The 19530-nt window shown below is 42.9% G+C and overlaps 1 protein-coding gene across 2 annotated transcripts; it reads right to left on the reverse strand.

Moving 5' to 3' along the window:
* Positions 1–1445: 1445 nt before the first annotated feature.
* plppr3a (phospholipid phosphatase related 3a) lies at positions 1446–18027 on the reverse strand. 2 transcript variants are annotated; one of them, XM_086050157.1, is made up of 9 exons: positions 17536–18027; positions 13575–13678; positions 13221–13406; positions 12522–12651; positions 11398–11593; positions 10709–10766; positions 9318–9491; positions 6263–7090; positions 1446–5988 (listed from the first exon to the last, which is right to left on the reverse strand). In XM_086050157.1, exons 2-9 carry the CDS (start codon positions 13653–13655, stop codon positions 5221–5223), a joined length of 2421 nt encoding a protein of 806 aa, XP_085906283.1. In that variant the 5' UTR covers positions 13656–13678; positions 17536–18027; the 3' UTR covers positions 1446–5220. The 2 variants fall into 2 exon arrangements, with proteins under 2 accessions (XP_085906283.1, XP_085906285.1); XM_086050159.1 differs by lacking the exon at positions 17536–18027 and adding an exon at positions 13763–17515.
* Between the last annotated feature and the right edge of the window lie 1503 nt (positions 18028–19530).

Below are 19530 nucleotides of genomic sequence, written 5' to 3' on the forward strand. Positions count from 1 at the left end.
GAGGTCATGTCATTCTTATTTTTCATAAATATTTCATGTTTAAACAACGTGTTCTCTCAAAATACAAATCGTGTACATTTTTTGCGCAAATCCTACAAAAAATCCACACCTGAGAACATGCTCACATATAACACAATACAACATTTGTTCCGAACTGTACAAAATAGCTTCCATGGATGAAAATTGTGCGTGAAAATATAAAAGCACTTGACGGTATATGTTGCACATCGTATCATATTGGATATAAGAAGAAAAACAGCGCATCAATGTCTTTGTTCCCCGTGCTAAAAATACTCCCCCAGCCCCAAGATAAATAAATAAACCAAGAAATAAATGCAAAAATGACTCCTTGCATTGATTGCGCCGACGGTAAGAAGGACGGCGGTGACCCACTTTGTATCGCCTTTCCTCACTTGGGAAATGACGAACGGGAAGCAAAACGAGACACGGGACTTTACGATCATCTCTTCAACAGGCCGACACCCAAAAACCCCCAACGCTTGTTCTGCACACCTGAAATGATTATCGGTGTACACACACACACATGCGTGCGCGTGCACACACACACACACCCACGCACACGCACAAATGAGTCATGGCGGGGCCGTCTGACCTCATCCTCAGGCCTCCGTCCTGCACACCATCTGCACCGTTGGCTCTTTGCTTCCGAGCCCTGAGCACACAGTGTTGCATACACACGCGCGCACACACACACGCGCGCGCGTATGTGCACACATGCAGAAATAAAATCTGTGAAATCTGCATGCGCGGAGCAGCAAAAAAATCCACCCGACTGACTGCTGTCACGAGCCAAACAATGACACACATCCGAGTTGACACAGCTGGAGTGCACACATGATGGATGGATGGATGGATGATAGAGAATGGATGGATCGATAGATGATGGATTGATAGATGATGGATGATGGATTATAGCCGGATGGATGATAGACAGGATGTGTAGGTAGATAGATCGATCGGTCGATCGATACATCGATAGATAGATAATCAGACAGATGGAGCGATAGATGGATTTCTTTGTTTTGAAGAAACATATTTATTCCTATTTTACATTAGATTTGTATTCATTTTGAATTGTTTTATTATTATATACTCACATGTATACTTTATTATTATTATTATCATCATTATTATCACTATCAATATGTTTTTGTATCAAACTCATTTTCAACACAAACGATCATCCTTCCTTCCATTAGGTTTTCTATGCATTACAAAATAATTTAGTTGCCAAGGAAAGGTCATTTGGAAATGCGTATTAAAAAAACAAAAAAAAAACCACCACTTAATGATTTCTTTGTTTAGGAAATTGAAAAAAAAATAAAATAAATAAAAAAGATTGACATGTACGACCAGCCGAAGATTACAAAATGTAAATGACAAAGTAAGACAAAGGTGGAGTCCGAGTTAAGAAGTCGTTCCGTTTTATTCAACAGGATTATTATTATTGTCACACATCAACACATATAGAAAATTTAGCCCGTAAGAAAAAGGGCTGAAAAGGATCAATAACAGTAGTCATAATATTAAGCACGGTTTTTTTTTACACTCAAAAATGGGACGTACGATACTCAATAGCACTAAAAAAAATGCAGCAATGGCTTGTTAAATAAGGTAAGGGTGAAGACCTGAAGAAAAACACGCACGCTACGCAAAGTGAGGCGCTCTCGTGAGAATTTAGTAGGAAATAGTCCAAAAAAGTTAAGCAGTGCATTATGTTCGAACTGGATGATTTTGGAACAAGGTGACTGTCGCACAAACCACGAAAAAACACAACAAAATGCAAAATTAAAAAAAAAAAAAAAACTATATGTGCTATCTCAAGGAATTTAGAATTAAGTCAGATTCACTTCTTACAAATAATGTAATTGTAAAAAAAAACAAAAACTCAAAAACGGCTTTTTCAAGTGACCTCCAAAATACGTCTGTTTTCCGCTATGTGCAATTTTTGTGCACAATCCGACTAAAAAGACCCAGCGAGAGCAGGCTCACATGTAACGCCATCCAAAATGCATTTCATTCATACCCATTTGTACAAAATGGCTTCAGGGGATCGGTAAAAAATGTTTTTGTGTCCACTGTTCATGAAAATATCCCAAAAATAAAGCACTTGTCGACGGATGTTGGATGAAACAATTCGCACGAAGTGAGCTAAAGAGTTAACTTTATACAACAAAGTTGAAACGCAAAGAATGGTCGTCCAGCAGGAGGCCGATTAATCGTCATCTTCTAGATAATGTATTACCATAATCTACTGGAAATATAGTTGTTGTTTTTTTTTACATGAAATAATGTAAATTATCGAATTTGATATCACAGTTGATTTTAACATTAGTTTGCATGAATTTGGCTTTAAATTGATTGTGTTTGTTTTTTAGCACCACTTTCCAATCAAAGCAGCTTTAGTTAATGATGTTTTCTTGGTATAACTACAATGGCCAAGGTTTGCTGGAATAAAAAATTGTTTTTCCTTGAAACACGCAAGTTGTTTGGCGTGATACGTTTGTATGGATGAAAGTCTAAAATCTGGACAAATATTGAATGAATTGGACGAATCGGGACTAGTAATGAGTCGCTTTGCCCAAATCAATAAAATGACTCAAATACACGCAAAATAATTTTGTCGTTTTTCTACTCAGTCTAGTGAGGAGAATTATGCCTGTCATAATAAGTGTGTTGACTGATGTTGTGCTCACACTTGCAATTCAGGTTTAAGGTTAAGGTTAGAGTTCGATGTTCAAGGTTGGAGTTAGACGTTCAGGGTTAGGAGATCAGGATTGGGAGTTCAGGTTGGTGTTTGATTATGAGTAAGGGTTAGCGTTTATAGTACAGTTTTAAGGATTAGGGTCGAGTGTTCAGGTTAGGATTTAGGGTTTAAGGTTTAGGATTGGGTTTTAGGTTAGATTTTTAGTTTACAGGTTGGAGGTTTAGGGTTTGAGATTTGGGTATAAATTATTTGGTTTATTATGTAGGTTTAGGGGAAGGGTTCAAGGTCATGGGGTTTTGATTGGGTTTCAAGTTAGATTGAAAGGTTAGTGTCAGGGTTAGGGTATAAGGTTTAGGTGTTTAGGGTTTAGGATTGGATTTAGGGTTTAAAGGCTAGGATCAAGTTTGCAGTTAGGGTATATGGCTTTGGAGTTTAGAGTTAGGATTAGGAAGAGTTAGGAAGTTTTGGGTTAAAGTTGTATTTCGTTTTGCAGGTAGAGTTTTAGGTTGCAAAGTTTAGGGGCTAGGGTTAGGGTTTTGGTTAGATTGGGGTTAAGGATGATTTTCAGGTTAGGCTTTAAGAAATTGGAGTATAGGTTTAAAAGGGATTAGGAGCTAGGGTTGGGGTTAGGCTGATCCATCTGGATTCAGTTGATAATAGCTTAGGTTGAGTTTCAGGGTAGGAGTTAAAGTTTAAGATGTTGGAGTTTAGGTTAAATAGTTTTGTTTAAGGTAGCATCTACTGTTAATGTTTTGAGGGTTAAGGGCGAGGGTCTAGGGGTGGGGATTAGGCTAATCCATCTGGATTCAGTTGATAGCATCCACATTTATGGTGAGGATAAGGGTCTTGAGGTCTTGGGTTGGTCTTATATACCTGGATTCAGATGATAGCACACTTGGCCAAACAAACTATACTCTCCCGGCAATCTTACCGGAGAGGTTTCTAGCCGAACCACAAGTGAAGTGTGAACACGGCCCTAAAACCCTCTACATAAGACTCAAAGACCCGGGCCGAGGCAACCAGCTGAAGCTAGATGGTTGCATTCGGTGAGCAAGGTGGTTGGTTTGAGGCCATAAGCCACTCCAGGATGCCTGGATTGTGATGTGCAGCTTTCTTTCTCCTCCTCGCACCCGCATTAGCATGGCTCAAGCTTCGCAGTTTGAGTGAGACGACTCCCCAGAAGGATTGCAGGCTCGGAAGTTAAAGATCCACAGCAAAAACTCGTTACGGGAGCAAACAAAAGCTGTCAGCCAACAGAAAGCTGCAGTCGTCTTTAGGAACGCTGGCGTTGCCCGCGGTTGTTTTGTTTTCCTCGTCCTTCTTCGCCCTCTCAGAGGAAAACAGATTGAGCAAATCTGAGGCCTTTTCGGAGTCCTATCTCCTCCTTCAGCTACAGACGCTTTTCCCTCTCTGGCGGCGACCAGGCGGGAATTCTTGTTCTCTCTTTTTCCTCCTTGTGTTTGATCTCCTTTCCCTTCTGACAGCTGACAGACGGAATAACATCGAGTCGCTTTAGCTGAAGTGTTCCCATGGATTTAAATCAAAGATGCCATCCTGGATAGGAAGTCCTTTAAAAAAAATGTCCACACCCTTCACAATTTGACCTGTTTTCTTTTTTTTTTTTGGAGTCCTCGAAATAAGAGCCGTCCGATATAACAGCGGTCCCCAACCAGCAGTCCATTGGCTATTTGATACCAGGTTGAACAGAGAGGCCGAACAAAAATATTTTTGGGATGACCGCAGTTTGAAAGAACCTCTCGTTTCAGATATATTAAAAAAAGTCGGTCCACAAATGAGCAAAAATCTGTCCAGTACAAACGTCTTTGGAGAGCTTCTTCGGAAAGGGAAAAAGACCAAATGATGAGACAGGAGAAGACCCTACAACTTCCAAGAAAACGAAAGCTGCTGTCTGACTGAGCGGCGAACATTTGCCAGTGTTTGCGAAGGTAGGGATGTTGCGTTCTCATTAGGGTTCATTCAAGGTCGCAAACGTTCGCCAGACGGTTGCCAGACATTCGGCGGATGTTCGCCTGTACTTTTAGAACCACTAAAACAGTTGGTGAACAACTGGCAAGCCTTTGGCGAACGTTTTGCGAACATTTGTGACCTTGAACAAACCCTGCTGTGAACGCGCATTTTGCTACCTTTGCCAGCAGTCGCTAATGTTCGCCTCTGAGTGGGAAAAGGGATTAATAGACAATATCAGGCTTTCCTACTTTTAAAAAAATGTGTTTATTCGTACAGAAGATAACCCTAACCCCTAACCTCTGTGAATCGTGATTTCCTGCAATGCCGGCGACCGAAACAAAGTGACTGAGTAGATTGGACAGAGAGAAAGTAACACACTTTCAGTGTCATTGTCCCCCAAAACTGCAAGATGGGAACAGCTAATTGGTTTGACTTGTATATTCAATAGCTTGATTTTGTTTGTTTCTATGCGGATCGGTCCAAATATTGCTTTACGCGAAACCCTCCTGTTAGCGAACACGGCACTATAGCATCCGCTCATTCTGCAGTGCCTTGTAGTAGTGCTCCTGCTCTGCATGGCTGCGAGCTGACACGGAGGGCCGGCGGGGCAGCGTGGACGAGCGGGACAGCATCTGGTCGTCCATCAGCAGGTCGGGGTGAGGCGGGGGCGGGAGCATGGCTGAGCACGAGGGGTGGGGAGGGGGCGGCGGCGGCATGGAAGAGGCCGGGAGTGGAGGAGGGGGCAAGGGGGATGAGGAGCTTAGCGGGGACACCTGAGAAGGCGGGTGGGACAGGAGGGACGTGTGAGGGGGCGGTGGCGGAAGATGGGGCGATGACAGCTGGGGTGGGGGCGGCAGAGGGGAGGAGGAGGTAGGGTGCGGCGGGGGCGGGAGCTCCGGACTTCCGCCGCCCTGCGACTCCTTTTTTACCGGGAGCGTCCGGTAGTCGCGGTAGAGCGGGGCGCTGTCCTGCCCTCGCAGCACTCCGCGGTGCTTATCCAACGCCGCTGTGTCGCCGGCCATCAGGTTGCCGCTGATGGTGTTCCTCCACTCCCACGGCTTGCCGTTGGAGGCCGTCACCCGCACCACTGGGTGGTGGGGTGCGTGGGCGTCGATGGTGACGATGCTGCCGCTGCCGGCAATGCTGCCCGGGTTGCTGCCCATGCAGCTGTCCCGGTCGGAGGGGATCCGGTAGTAGGGCGACTCGGAGCAGTTGGAGCCTCCGCCGGAAGAGGAGCCGCCGCCCTCCAGGGGGGATCCGCCGTGACTTGGCTGCTTGGACATTGCCATCACCTGCAAGGGAACATCAGGAAGGAGAACACTAATGAGATGTTGTTGAGTTTGTTTTTGGATCATCTGGAGTCTATCCCAGGGGGGATTTGAGTGAGGGGTAGGGTACACCCTGCACTTGTCAGCAGTCATTCGCAGGACATTTTACACTCTCATTCTCATTCACACTTCTGGACGATTTAGAGTCCTAGCGACCTGGAGAAAACCCACATGAGTACATGGAGAAGAAACTCACAAGAAACACTGATCTGATTGTGATTTCGCAACTCAACCTCACCTGAGTGACCCTTTGCTGAGCGGGTGGCTGAGCAGGCTGCGCGTTGGGCACCCTGGGCGTGGACACGGCAATGGGCCCCACGCTGGGCTCCTTTGCGCCGCTCCTCTCCGCCTCGGTGAGCGACAGCCACTTGGCGCGGGTCTTGGCGCTCTTGGGGGAGACGGGCGGCGGGCGCGTGGCCTCCTCGGGGATGTGGACCAGCGGAGGAGACACAACCATCCGGACCCCGGTGGGCGTCGCCGTGCCTTTGTTGGCTTGCACTTTGGGGTAGAGAGAGGACGGCACCCCCATGTCGCCCGTCTCATCCGTCGCCTCTGCCACCTCCGTCCCTTCCTCGTCCTCATTCTCATCCCGGGAGCTTTGACTCCTCAGCTCCAAAGAGCGCTGCTTCCACTCCGACGCCAGCTGCCGGGATCTTTGCGGGTCCAGGGGCACGTGGAAGGTCATGTGGCGCTGCGAGGCGGGCGGCTCGTCGGAGGGCGAGATGGGGCTGTTGCCGTTGGCCACCCGGGGCAGAGTGTTGCTGAACGTCACCATGGTCTCCTTGCCCATGGGCCCGCGGGTGGCCAGGAGCTCCACGTCGGCACTGGCTCGCTTAAGGGAGGCCAGGGAGGCTTTCTCCCGCCTCACCTTGCTGCGCGTCCCCGAACCCATGGCCACGGCCAGCTCCTCGCGGCTCTCCGATACCCGCGGCGTCTTCCTGTAGAGGGAGTCGTGACTGCGCTGACTCAGCACCCTCAGGGTGTCCTTGTGCGGCGCCGCCGACAATTTGGGATGAGGCGATGCGTCTTCTTCGGATGCTTTGAAGTTTGCTACTGCGTACACGGCCTGGAGGGAGATGGGCATGGCATCAAGGGCAAGGTCAAATATTTGCTGAATATGTGCTTTGCATTTAATACAGAGCAGTGATTGTATTACAGTTTGGTTATTGGGCTACGGGGCAGGGCTCAATGAGCCCTATGAAGTCTGCCTAGCGACATGAACTCGTGCAATTCTGTTGTGTCATTTTTGGAATTGTAATTTTTTTAAAGGAAGAAAATTTTGTGTAATTTAAAAAGCACTTTCAAGGATCAAGGAGTTCTGTAATTTTCATTTGAGTGGTGGAGGGCTCACCATTTTTCACACGGTATTAACACACATTTTTTGAAAATAGTTTTCATCTTCTTAATTATATTATTTCATATGTAAAAGAAATTGAATGCTTTATTTGTGCAGTTTAGTCATTGCTGGTACCTTATTTATTTTTAAAAATATAGAATACAAACCCAATGGAATAAAATTTGCTAGTTTAAAAAATAATTGTAAAAATGTGCAGTTTTGCATTGAATGTGAAATATTTTTTTTTCCCAATGTAAATATTTATTTAAATGTATATTTAAAAAACCCATAGGTCACTATTTGTACTATTGTACCAATTGTTCACTTATTTATTTTTTTTTAACAAAATAGAACAAATAAAACGAAAAAAGGAACAAAATGTGGAAGTTTAAACAAAATCACATTTCTTTTTATAAAACTAAAATTAGAAAAATGAAGGAAATTTATACCCTACAATAAACGCTGATGTCACCATGATTTCATTTTTCCTTAAGGGGAAGCGAAAAGTTCCTTTGCCTCAAAATGTGGAGGACAAGAGGGAAAATCTGCAACAACAACTCCTTTTTTCTTCTCCTTCTTCCGTTTCTCCTCCCTAAACTCCAGTGTGAAATTGCTGCGGCGAATTCTTATCCGATTACTGCTTCTCTCTCTGTCGCTCTCGTAATAAGGAAGGCTAAATATAGCTTGCCGGGAGAGAAAAAGAAAGAGGAGGTGACGAATAAAAGAGTTTGTGTTGGCGCACACAATAGGACAAAATACAACTTAAAGCGCTTTCTTTAAAGAGATGGCGTCCTTATACATCTGCCAAACGCTGGCTCGCCTGACCATCCCCGTGACATGTGACACAAGCTGCATCACAAATGGACATGTAGACTACCTCAGTGTAAGTCTTGCTGGGTTTTTTTTTCGTCAGGTATCGGAAAGGCAAAAACAGCATAGGCAATTATGCTAACAGGCTAACGAATAATAGCTAACGTGAATAATGAAACGGTGACACTGAACGGAAATGATGAGAAATTTGTTGATTTTTTTTTTCAAATGTTCACACGAATGTCTGTATTCAATTTGAGATGTTCTTATGGAAAATATGGAACTGCGCCAAGAATGGGGAATTCTTGGAATAGCACATATTGTAGCATGAGTAAAATCATAAAACGGCTACAGTAATTTGGGAATTTTGGAATGTGGGCAAAAAGAGTTGCTGAAATGACCTGAATGACTTCATCATTTTTAAGCAGTCTGATTGTAAAATTTTGCCATTATTTTAGGAATTTTGTAATGCAAAATGTGGGAATTTGTAGGAATGTGTTTCAATTCCATACACAGTAAACTGATAGAGGCCGAATCCTACCCTCAATAAAATGTGATTAATTGATGCCCAAATTGATGCAAATGTTTATAAATCTCCAAAAGTAATAGTTTAAAACATAAATTCAGCACAAATAGGATACCAAAAGATTTTATTAAAAAAAAAAAAAAACGAAGTGGAAGTGTGGCAAACACTGTTCGTAACGTTCACTAACAACCCAGCCTAAACCCGACAAACTACGCTCGTCTCTTATTGAGACGTATCCCTTCAACATACTTCCTTGACACTAATTATTGCACTACTTTCCAATTTAGACAGGAGGTTTTTTTTGGGGGGGGGGGGGTGGCAAACTGAACTGTAAGCACGGTGGCAAAAAATAATATTTCTGGAATATTTTGGGAAATTTTCAGATGGTTGCGAATAGGTGAGTTTTTTTTTTTTAGATTTCACAGAAAAATTTGCAACCGCGTGAGAATGTGAGCCGGCCATTCTGCGAGAGGCAGGGCTGCGCCACTGTGGGAGTGGTGACAGCCAACTTTAGTCATGGCCAATCAAAGCGGAAAATTGTAAAAAGAGCCTATTGTGTCGTAGTGGATTTCAAACCAGCTGTGCAGTGGAACGAGCGAGTTAGCTTCTGCACTGACTGACCAGGTAGACGCCGATGCCGGCTCCGATCAGGTAGCCCACGTAGACGTCGATGGGGTGGCTCCGGTGCTGGGTGATCTGCGTGAGGCCGGCCAGGCCTGCCGCCATGCAGAAGGCGAACACCAGCAGCGGCTTCAGCAACTTCGTGGTGGCGCCGATGCTGGCGTTGAAGTACATCTGAAGGCACGCACGCGAATACCAGGACGTACAAGATCACAGTCATAAAATACAATAAAGTACGGTGCTGCCAGAATGTTTAAAAAAAAACGCAAGGAAATCAAATATAAATTCAATTCGGTTATCTATCCATTCTCTGAAACACGGGTGTGCTGGCAATGAATTAAATCAAAACGAATAAAATTAATACAAATACAAAACCACCATAGTGAAATGTGAAAATGTGCAAATGAAATGACTAAATGCAAGTGGAGTAAAATGAATAATAAAAAAATAAGCAAAATAATCAAAAATAAATATGACTGCGTATTAAAACTAAATTGAATAAGAAATAACTAATCCAAGATTTAAAAAAAAAAAAGAAGCTAAAAATCGATGAATAAAATGAAATAAAATAAAACAAAAAGATGATCAAAGAAATGAAAGGGGTAAAACATTCCACAAAAATAAGAAAAGCAAATATGTCAGAAAATATGGAAATATGACAAAATAAAAGTTAAGAAAATACATACAGATACATAAATTATAAAATAATAAATAAATAGAGAAATAAAAATAAATACAATACCATCACACATCATGAAATATAAAAAAATAATAAAGTGAAATAAATAACTAAATAAATCACTTATTTCCTTGTTGAGCTGAAAAATGTGCAAACTTACATCGATAATTGTACTCAAGTCGTGTATGCCATTTCCCAAACATGACTGCTTGTTTGTTTGCTATTAAAAATCATCAACAATAGATTCAACTAAATAATTCAACAGCAGCAACCACCAAAAAGCCAAACGAAGAATTAAGTCAAACTGTCGTCTATTGCAAAAATGTTTCCGCAATGACTGCACGTCTGTGCTGCGCTTCCGAGAAATAAAATACAATCCAAACGATGTCAAATGATTTCGCGTTGACGTTCGCATTGTGTTGACAATAAGCATGCGAGTGTTTGCCGTTGCATCTACACTTCTACTGGAACGCAAATGGTTTGCTGACTGAAAGAACGCTGACTTTGCAGAAACTTCAAGCTGCCGTTTCAGCACTTTTGCAACACAGCACACACAACAAAATCCTCTAGGATCATTTATCTTTTGCCACGCAGTTTGAGCAAAAATCAGCAACGCCTTACCGAATGACAAACTACATTCAATTCCTCACGTGATGCAAATTGATAAAAGTAGAAGAAAAAAAAAAAAACAACAAAAAAAAAAGAGACTTACGGAAATGTAGACGGCGGCAAAGCCAGAGAGTGTCGCATGCTGGGATGGGAAAGTTTTCCTGCAAGAGGTAAAAAAAAAAAAAAAAAAAAAAAAAGAGAGTGTATTAGCAGTTAATGAAAAACCAGGTTGTGCAAAGTCAAACATGATCAGTGGGATTGTTGCAGTGTAATAAGGGCGCAGTGCATTTTTTGCAGGATCGGATTAGCCCGCTATCCGCCTGCATTAGCAATAATCTTCATTGTTGCGTTACACAGGAAGCAACACGCATTCGAAAATACACGTTTGCTTTTCTGTCTTCTTACGATGACAAAATGAATCAGGTGACAGGACGTTATGTCCGTAATGCAAAAATACGGAGGAGTTGTATTATCGTAATACGTACTGATCATTTTTGAATCTAAATCTTGGTAATGTGAACCTAGGGGTAGGACTTCTTTCCTACTCCTTTTCAGACTAGCAGTACAAGTGTTTGTTTTTTGTTTTATTTTTTGGGGTAGGAATACTTATACTGTGGATTTTTGTTCTGTTTTGTATATATTTTTTTTTTTATTGGACTGCATGTTCGAAATAAATTTAAAAAAAAACAAATTCAAATTCAAATGGTGGTTTGCTGTCCAGTAGTTTTGTGCCATCCTTGAATGGTCATTTTTATGCACATGAGCCTTTTGCACTGCTGGTTTTCGTCCTACCTTGCGGACATGATGGCGTACTGGTCTTTGCCCATGCAGATGTCCTGCGTGACGTAGGTGTTGTTGTCGCAGGCCACGCCCGGCGCCGTATAATTGGGCTGGCAGACGGTGAGGAAGAAGGGGGCGTGGTAGCCGGTGGCCAGCTGGATGACATCTGTCACCAGCGCCGTTGCTAGGAGACCGAACACGTGAACACCTGAGCGGTAGAAAGGAAAGGAGGGAGGTGTCAAGGTCATCACTGACTTACACAGTGCTCGAGTAAAAAAAAAAAAACAAAAAAAAAAAAAAACAACAAAAAAAGCGTCTTCTGTTGTTTTATCACCTGAATGCACAGACAAAAGCAAACTAATGAAGCAAATCCATTTGCACTCCAAAGCGCCAAAGTGGGCCTGCAGATATTTACCATCATATCACGCCTCTTTAGCACTTGGTCACCCTTCATTTAACGCGTCTAATTAGTTCATTACCCGACTCCCAAAAACAGGTTAAGTGAGCCTACCTTGACACTTTATTAGGGACGTCAGTGCATATCTTTTCTGACGACTTTTTAAAAAATTGAATACAAAATATTTTGAAATATATATATATATATATATATATACACACATAAAATAACGTGCCTATTTCTTTTCACAGGTCTTGCCCTCCAGGAAGGAGTTAAAAAAATAGATTAAAAAATGTCCCCACACCAAAAAATAAAACTACTATTAAATGCAGTACAATTAAATCGAAATAATCAAATTACATGTATTAAAATGTATTATAAAAAAAATGAAATCATCCTTTTAACATTTTTTTGTAATTCATGAATTGTTAAATTAATACTACTCCTACAACAACAAATTCTACTACTAAAAATAAATTAATACAAATGAAAAAATACATGAATACAAATGAAAAAAAATAAAAACAAAAAATGAAATAAATAAATAAAACAACAATAAATAAAAAGAGACCAATACAAAAAGAAATTGAATTATTATTATTATTATTATTATTAAGCTGCTGCGACCCGACCCCGGAGAAGTGGCAGATAATGGATGGATGGATGGATTATTATTATTGGTAAAAAAAAAAAAAAAAAAAAGAAACAAAAGAAATGTTTCAGATGGCATATTACTGACCCACAAAGCGCACGGTCCTGCGCAAGAAGGAGTTGAAGCTGCATCCGCCAGCGTTGATGCTGCCCTCCGTCTTGGGGCAGCTCTTGAGTTTGGACTGCATGCAGTACATGAGACCCTCGCCCATCATGATCTGTGGTGAAAAGCCGGCAAATAAACGGGAAGCGTTAAAAAAAAAAAAAAAAAAAAGTAATAATAATAAAGTCAAAAAGCCAAACATCCATTTTAAAAGTAGGGCTGATGGAGAACGACGGCTAAAACGCTATTGATGTCGCTGATCGCTTCCAATCAGGGTGATAGATGACTTTGCTGCTTCTTTCCATGCTGCAGACGGATTAACATTGTGCGCGTGTGTATTGACTGAGGCCTACAGTGTGTGCAAAAGTGTAACAAGTTTGCATTCAGCAAATGCCATCCATTGATTGTGTATTTCTTGTAGGGGTTGAATTGTTGCCTCTGCGCAGCTTCGCTATTATCATTGTCTATTTTCTGCTTCTCATTCCATTTCCACACAGGGATGTTAGCATGCTAGCATAGCATAGCGTAGCTGAATGTGAAGGGAAAAATGTGATGCAAGACTAGAGTGAGATGAAAAGTACAAAGGGTGGGTATTGAACAGACAATTGCGAAAAATAGCACACAAATTATTATTTTTTTTTGTAATGAAAATGTGTTTTTCTTTTTTTGCGAAGCTCTTCTTACCGACGCGGCGGGTCCAGCGAAAGCCAAACTGAGCAGCATGAGCAGCGGGATGAGCTCGTCGCCCGTCTCCACGTAGGGCATGGAGAGGTCGCGGTCGTAGCAGCGGAAGCCCACCACGGCGGGAGACAACACGTCCGTCAACTCCAGGAAGTACAGCGACACCAACGACGACAGCACGATGGGGAGCTGCGCCGCACAAGCAAAGTGACTTTGCGACGCGCTTGAATTGCTTTCCCTCCGACGATAATTCAGTCAACGTTTCCATCTCAGAAATACTTCAACCAATAATAATTTAAAAAAAAAAAAAACGAAATGAAACGATGACTCATTAAACCACGAGCGCGCTGAGGTTACCTCCACAAAATAGAAACATGGTAGCAGGGTCATGCTGTCTTTAGGGGGTTTCTTCTTGGTTCGGTTTTTGGGGGACGTCATCTTGGGGTGGGACCACTCGCAAGCTGGTTTGGACAGGACACGAAGGGAAGTGTTAGTAGAAATACACGTGCGTGGTTGCGTGTTGAGGCTGTGGGCGGTCACCTGACCTCAGGAAGGAATCCCAGCCAAAGACACACATGGAAGATGGAAAACACGTTTAAATATTTACAAACACACACAGACTGGAGTGATCCTGACATCTTCTTCCCTATGTCCTCTTCTGACTTCCTATCACTTTACTTTCTGTCCTTCTTTCCCGCTGAAAGATCCTTTCCGAACATTGTCTTCCCTATCTTTTCCTAATATCCCCTTCCTTGTCTTTCCTAATGTCTCTTTCCGTAGGATCCCTCTCCAAATAAGAATAAGAATAAGAATGCCTTTATTGATCCCACAGTGGGGAAATTTTCATTGTTACAGTAGCAAAGATATAGGTCACACAGGGGCGGCGGCATAATGTGGCCATTAATGTATAACATTGACGGCAAACATTTAGAATCAAACCTATGTAGATATACGCAGTAACATGTGTATATACACATGTGTATACACACCAACCTACATCTACATAAAAAATATGAGGAACACTCATTTCGGCCTGTACATAGTACAGAGGAAAAAATACTCTAAGTGACAGTGCTGCAGTGCTGTAGTGAAATGTAAGGAACAGCATTGGATAAAAATAAAACTAGACTAACAGTAGTGGGGAATGTTGAGTATTGCACGGTATTACAGTAGTGGGGAATATTGGGTATTGCACGATACGAGCTCAAATGTTTCCTTCCCTACGGTGCGTTCCTAATGTCTCCTTCGCTGCAATCTCGTTGAGTGTTTCATTCCTACGATGCCTTTCCTGATGTCTCATTCCTAGAGTTGCCTAACGTTGGCTTCCCTTTGATGCCGTTCCTATGGTTAACGTCCCTACAATCTCTTTCCTAATGTTTCCTTCTCATGGCTGGCAACGTGTTCAGGGCGTACCCCGCCTACTGCCCGAAGACTGCTGGGATCGGCTCCAGTACGCCCGCGACCCTCGTGAGGATAAGCGGTTCGGATAATGGATGGATGGAAGTTTGATCCCTTTCCTAATGTCTCTTTCCCGATGATCCCTTTCTTCATATCTCCTTCCCTACAGTACCTTTCCTAATGTCTCCTTACCTGGGTAGGCTTAAGTTTGGTACGTCTCATGACTTAAGATCTCTCTCCTAATGTTTCTTTCACTGTGGTCCCTTTCCTAATGTCTCTTTTCCTACTATCTCATTCTTAATGTCTCGTTCCCTACAGTACTTTTCCGAACATCTCCTTTGCTACAATCCCGTTCCTAATGTTTCTTTCCTTACCATCCCTTTCCTAATGCCTCTTTTCCTACTATCTCATTCTTAATGTCTCGTTGCCTACAATACTTTTCCGAACGTCACCTTTGCTACAATCTCGTTCCTAATGTCTCTTTCCTTACTATCCCTTTCCTGCGGTGCCCTATCGTTGTTTCCTTTCCTCTGCTCCCTTTCCTAATGTCTCCTTCCCTGCGATCTCTTTCTCTACAACCAGTTTCCTTCCCTACAATCTGTCTCCCAATGTTTGTTTCCATATGGACCCTTTCCTAATCTCTCTTTTCCTACAATCCCATGTCTCCTTCCCTACAGTACTTTTCCTAACGTTTCTTTCGCTATGATCTAGTTCCTAATGTCTCTCTCTTTACCATCCCTTTCCTAATGTCTGTTTCCTACGATGCCCTCTCGCTGTCTCCATTCCTGTGCTCCCTTTCCCAATGTCTCCTTTCCTGCAATGTCTTTCCTGATGTCTCTTTCCCTACAACCCCTTTCGTAACGTGTCCTTCCCTAAAACCTCTCTCCTAATGTTTGTTTCCCTGTGGTCCCTTTCCTACTACCCCTTTCCTAATGTCGGTTTCCTTTCCTATGCTCCCTTTCCTAATGTCTCCTTCGCTGTGATCTCTTTCCTGATGTCTCTTTCCCTACAATCGCTTTATTAATGGATCCTTCCCTGTCATCCATTTTCAAATGTCTCTTCCCTTATTTTTTCCCCAATGTCTCCTTCCCATTGATCCCTTTCTAACATCGTCTTCCCCAAGGTGTCCTTCCTTACCTTTCCTAATATCTCTTTCCCTACGCTCCGTCTCCCAATGTCCCGTTCCTTATGAGCCCTTTCCCAACATCTCCTTTACCACAATCCCTTTCCGAATCACTACATAAATATTGTGTTCTTGCATTTCCAATAAATAATAATAAAAAACAAAGTCTCCTTCCCTATGATTCCCTCTACCTCTCCATCCTTCTCTCCTCTTTCCTTCCCGATGTCCAGTGAGCAAACATATCGGCAAGAAGAGGATGCCGAGATGGATGGATGGTCTCCAGTGTGGCGGAAAAGCTGCTTAGTAGCAGCCAAGCCCCCTCCCCAGTCTCATCTCAGTGACCTGCTCCACTCACACACACACTTAAACCTGCCCCGCTTTAAATCACATCACACACACACTGTCACACAATGTGCCTTTCTCGCAGAAGAGGGGCGGCTTGTTTATTTCCCAAAACAGCATTTGTTTCTCAGAGGCTCTTTGCATGAATGTGACAGCAAAATGTCGGTCGGCCGCTTCCTGCAAGACTTCAACCTTATGTGTGTTTGTATGCGTGTGTGTGTGTGTGTGTGTGTGTGCGTGGTGGACAGCATCACAGTATGTCAGTGTGCCAGGCAGCCCGAAAGACCACCAACCTGAGTGGGGGGTGGGTTTATTTTAGAAACCGACAGTGGAAGAATAGCATGCAAAAAAGCATTGCACTGCTGAAGACCAGACTGGCGTGGAAACAGGAGTTCAGAACAGTGGCATGAAACATATTAAAAGGTGATCGGTTCTGTATAGATGACTAAAATAATGATATCAATTAATTGATCAAGTCTATATTCTGAATGTCTTGATCCACTAACAAACTGGACAGTCAAAAAGTAAAGATGGTCACCATGTAAAGATATAGAACGTTTTTTTTTTGGTTTTCACGTAATTGAGTTATTTCACCATTTTATATATATATAATACAGCACACTTGACCATCTGTACCGTTGGTTGCAGGAGAGTTGAATAGACACTTTAAAAAAAGGGACTTCAACTGCACAATCAAGCTTTGTCAACAGTGCAGGTGGATATTACCGTAAATCATTCAGCACTTCAAAAATGTCCCATTAGCGTTGATATCAGGTTTAATCCACATGGAACGTTCATTTTTTTTCGCTAGCTCAACTCTATTCATGGGTCAGTTTGACCCGCTCTATGTTTAGTCATCCATAAACATGATTGAAAAAGATGCTCATTTAAATTTCTATCCTTCAAGGACTTTAATTAGCAATTAACATCGCATTTATTACCCATGTTGTGTCTGCTTCTTAGCGGCATCATAAATATTCCAAAGTCATTTTGACCTGCCTAATGTTTAATCATCCAAAAATATCACCCCAAAAACGCTGATTTTTTAATTTTTTTTTTAATTGTCATTAACATTAAGTCAATGATCACATCAGGGCCGTTCTGTTATGAGGGCTTTTGTACACCAGCAATGTTCACGGGTCAATGTGACCCGCTGTTCAATCTGCAGAAATATATGTAAATAATCACAATGCAAATTAAAAATAAGGCCAACAGAATTGAGTGCAATCCTATTCTTCCCCCAATTTTTTTTTTTTGTCCGATTTTTCCAACTTTAAAAACGTCATTTTGAGCCGCAGCATCACCCGGAGTGTTACAATTCCATATTGTGTAAATTACAATGGCAATGAGCCTCATTGAAGGCTAGCTAATGAAAGGCATCACGCAAGTTGCCAATGAGATCATCAATTATGGAAATGTGCACACACACGCGCACACGCACATACAGACGCTCACCTCTATCCCGGGGGCTCCGTGAATTCACCGAGTCCCGTCGCCCCCTTCCCCCCCGGCGTGCTCTGGCGTGCTGCTCCAGTTTGGCGGCTCTCTGCCCGTCCGTCCCTTTAATCCATATCCATGTCCCCTACAAAAACCCAGTTGAGGAGGGCGCTGGATTGGGATTAATCTTGGCTGGGATGTGAGGATGGTGTAAAAGGATGCTGATGGTGGAAAAGTCCCCAAAATGTGGTCCGATTGTGGAGTAAAATCTTCACGTGCTTCCACCGTGGTGGTGGTGGTGCAGGCAAGGGGGGGGGGGGGGGAATGGGGGGTTCTGGATCCTCCCCTTCTTCTTCTTCTATTATCATCCGGCGGTATTCCCAATCTTCCTGAGAATTCCAAATAGCAGGTTTAAAAAAAAAAACGAAAAAAAAAAACAAAAAACACACACAACAAAATTCAAGGAGGAATCTTCGGATGAGCTTTTTTTCAGCCGAGCGCCCCGGTGTCAGCTTTATTCGGGTGCGCAGTCACAAAGGCAGGCACGAGATGGGGGGGGGGGCGGTAGGGGAGGAGAGAGCGGTGCGCTGATGGTGGGGGGAGGAGACAGTCTGCTCCACACTTCTTCCATGAGACAAAAGGGGGCCGAGGGGGGGCGGGGTTCGGCGGAAGGAGGCTTGCGCGTGCATGTGCGCACAAGCATGGGATGAAGAGGAAGAGGAGGAGGAAGAAGCCGAGCTCCCGTCAATGAAGAAGCAACGCACGTGCATGTGTGGGTGTGGGTGTGTATGCGTGTGCCTTTTTCGACACCTGAAGGGCGTGTCCACGTGCACCACAGTGGACCCCCCCACCCCCCCTTTCTGCAAGAATCGTCAGGAAAGGTCACACTAAGGGGAAGTCTGCTAGTCCCTACGTAGGTTTTTGGGGGGGGTCTGGTAGGGCTGCTCGATTAAGCGATTTTGAACCGTAACCGAATTCTCTGGATAAAACGATGTTAATAACGTTCAAATCGGTACCTTCGATTTTTAGTTTTGGTGTATCCATGCCACCGTAGTTTCCTCTGCATTTCCGCCTCCTGCCACGAGCGCGCAGTCCGAAACAACAACATCCATGGCGACCGGCGATTCTGCTACGTTTGCTTAGGCAAGTGAGCATTTAGTTAATAAATCGGCCAAAAATTGATCCGTAGTATTTCTTCTTTCATTATTGGTTTAATTGAGAACATATCTGAAGTCGATTGTGTACGTAAAATGCTGTTGTTAAATTGACTGGCATTATGAGTTCAAAGAAAGAATTTAAATGAAAGACATTCAAAATACTTCATTTTTCATGATTTGTATTTTACAAAGAAATCGTAATTGTTATCGGAAAATCGGGTTTGAGAGAAAATAATCGGGATTTTTTTTTGTTAGGCCAAATCGAACAGCCCTAGGGTCTATTATGAGTTTTATATTTAATACAGAGCAGTGATTCAATTAAAATTGAGTATATGAGGGAGAGAGAGAAACTATAGATACAGGATGGATGGATTTTTCCAAGTTTTAGCGCAGTCATCAAGGGACCATTTTTAATCCTTTTGGGCCACCATATTCCAAGCTAACGTTAAACAATGCTGGACTGAGGAGGTGGTAACAGCAATCTTGTCAGTTTACGTCACAGTCACGATCAAGAGGGACTCTCAAGGGATGCCAAGACACCAATAGTGTGGCTTGAAATTCAGATTGGGAAAATAAACGCGTCCCTCGAATCCAATCTATAAACTTTCTGCCAATTAATTGAGCCTTTTGGGCAATCTTACTCAAAGCTCACGTTCGATAAAACAGACCGGTTTTGTAATGTTCGCGCTTTTCTATGACCAACAGCAAAACTCGAGATTCACATTAGGTAAATAAAAACGTCCATATGTTTAAAACTACACGTGATTTTCCATTTATCAGCGCAGTTAAGGACTAAGCCTTTTTGAATTTTTTGGGCCACCGTACTTCAAGCTCACTATCGACAATACTAGAGTTT

Source organism: Filicampus tigris, chromosome 13 (genome assembly GCF_054856515.1).
Source record: "Filicampus tigris isolate MCC_2025a chromosome 13, RoL_Ftig_1.0, whole genome shotgun sequence".
Taxonomy (NCBI): Eukaryota; Metazoa; Chordata; class Actinopteri; order Syngnathiformes; family Syngnathidae; genus Filicampus; species Filicampus tigris.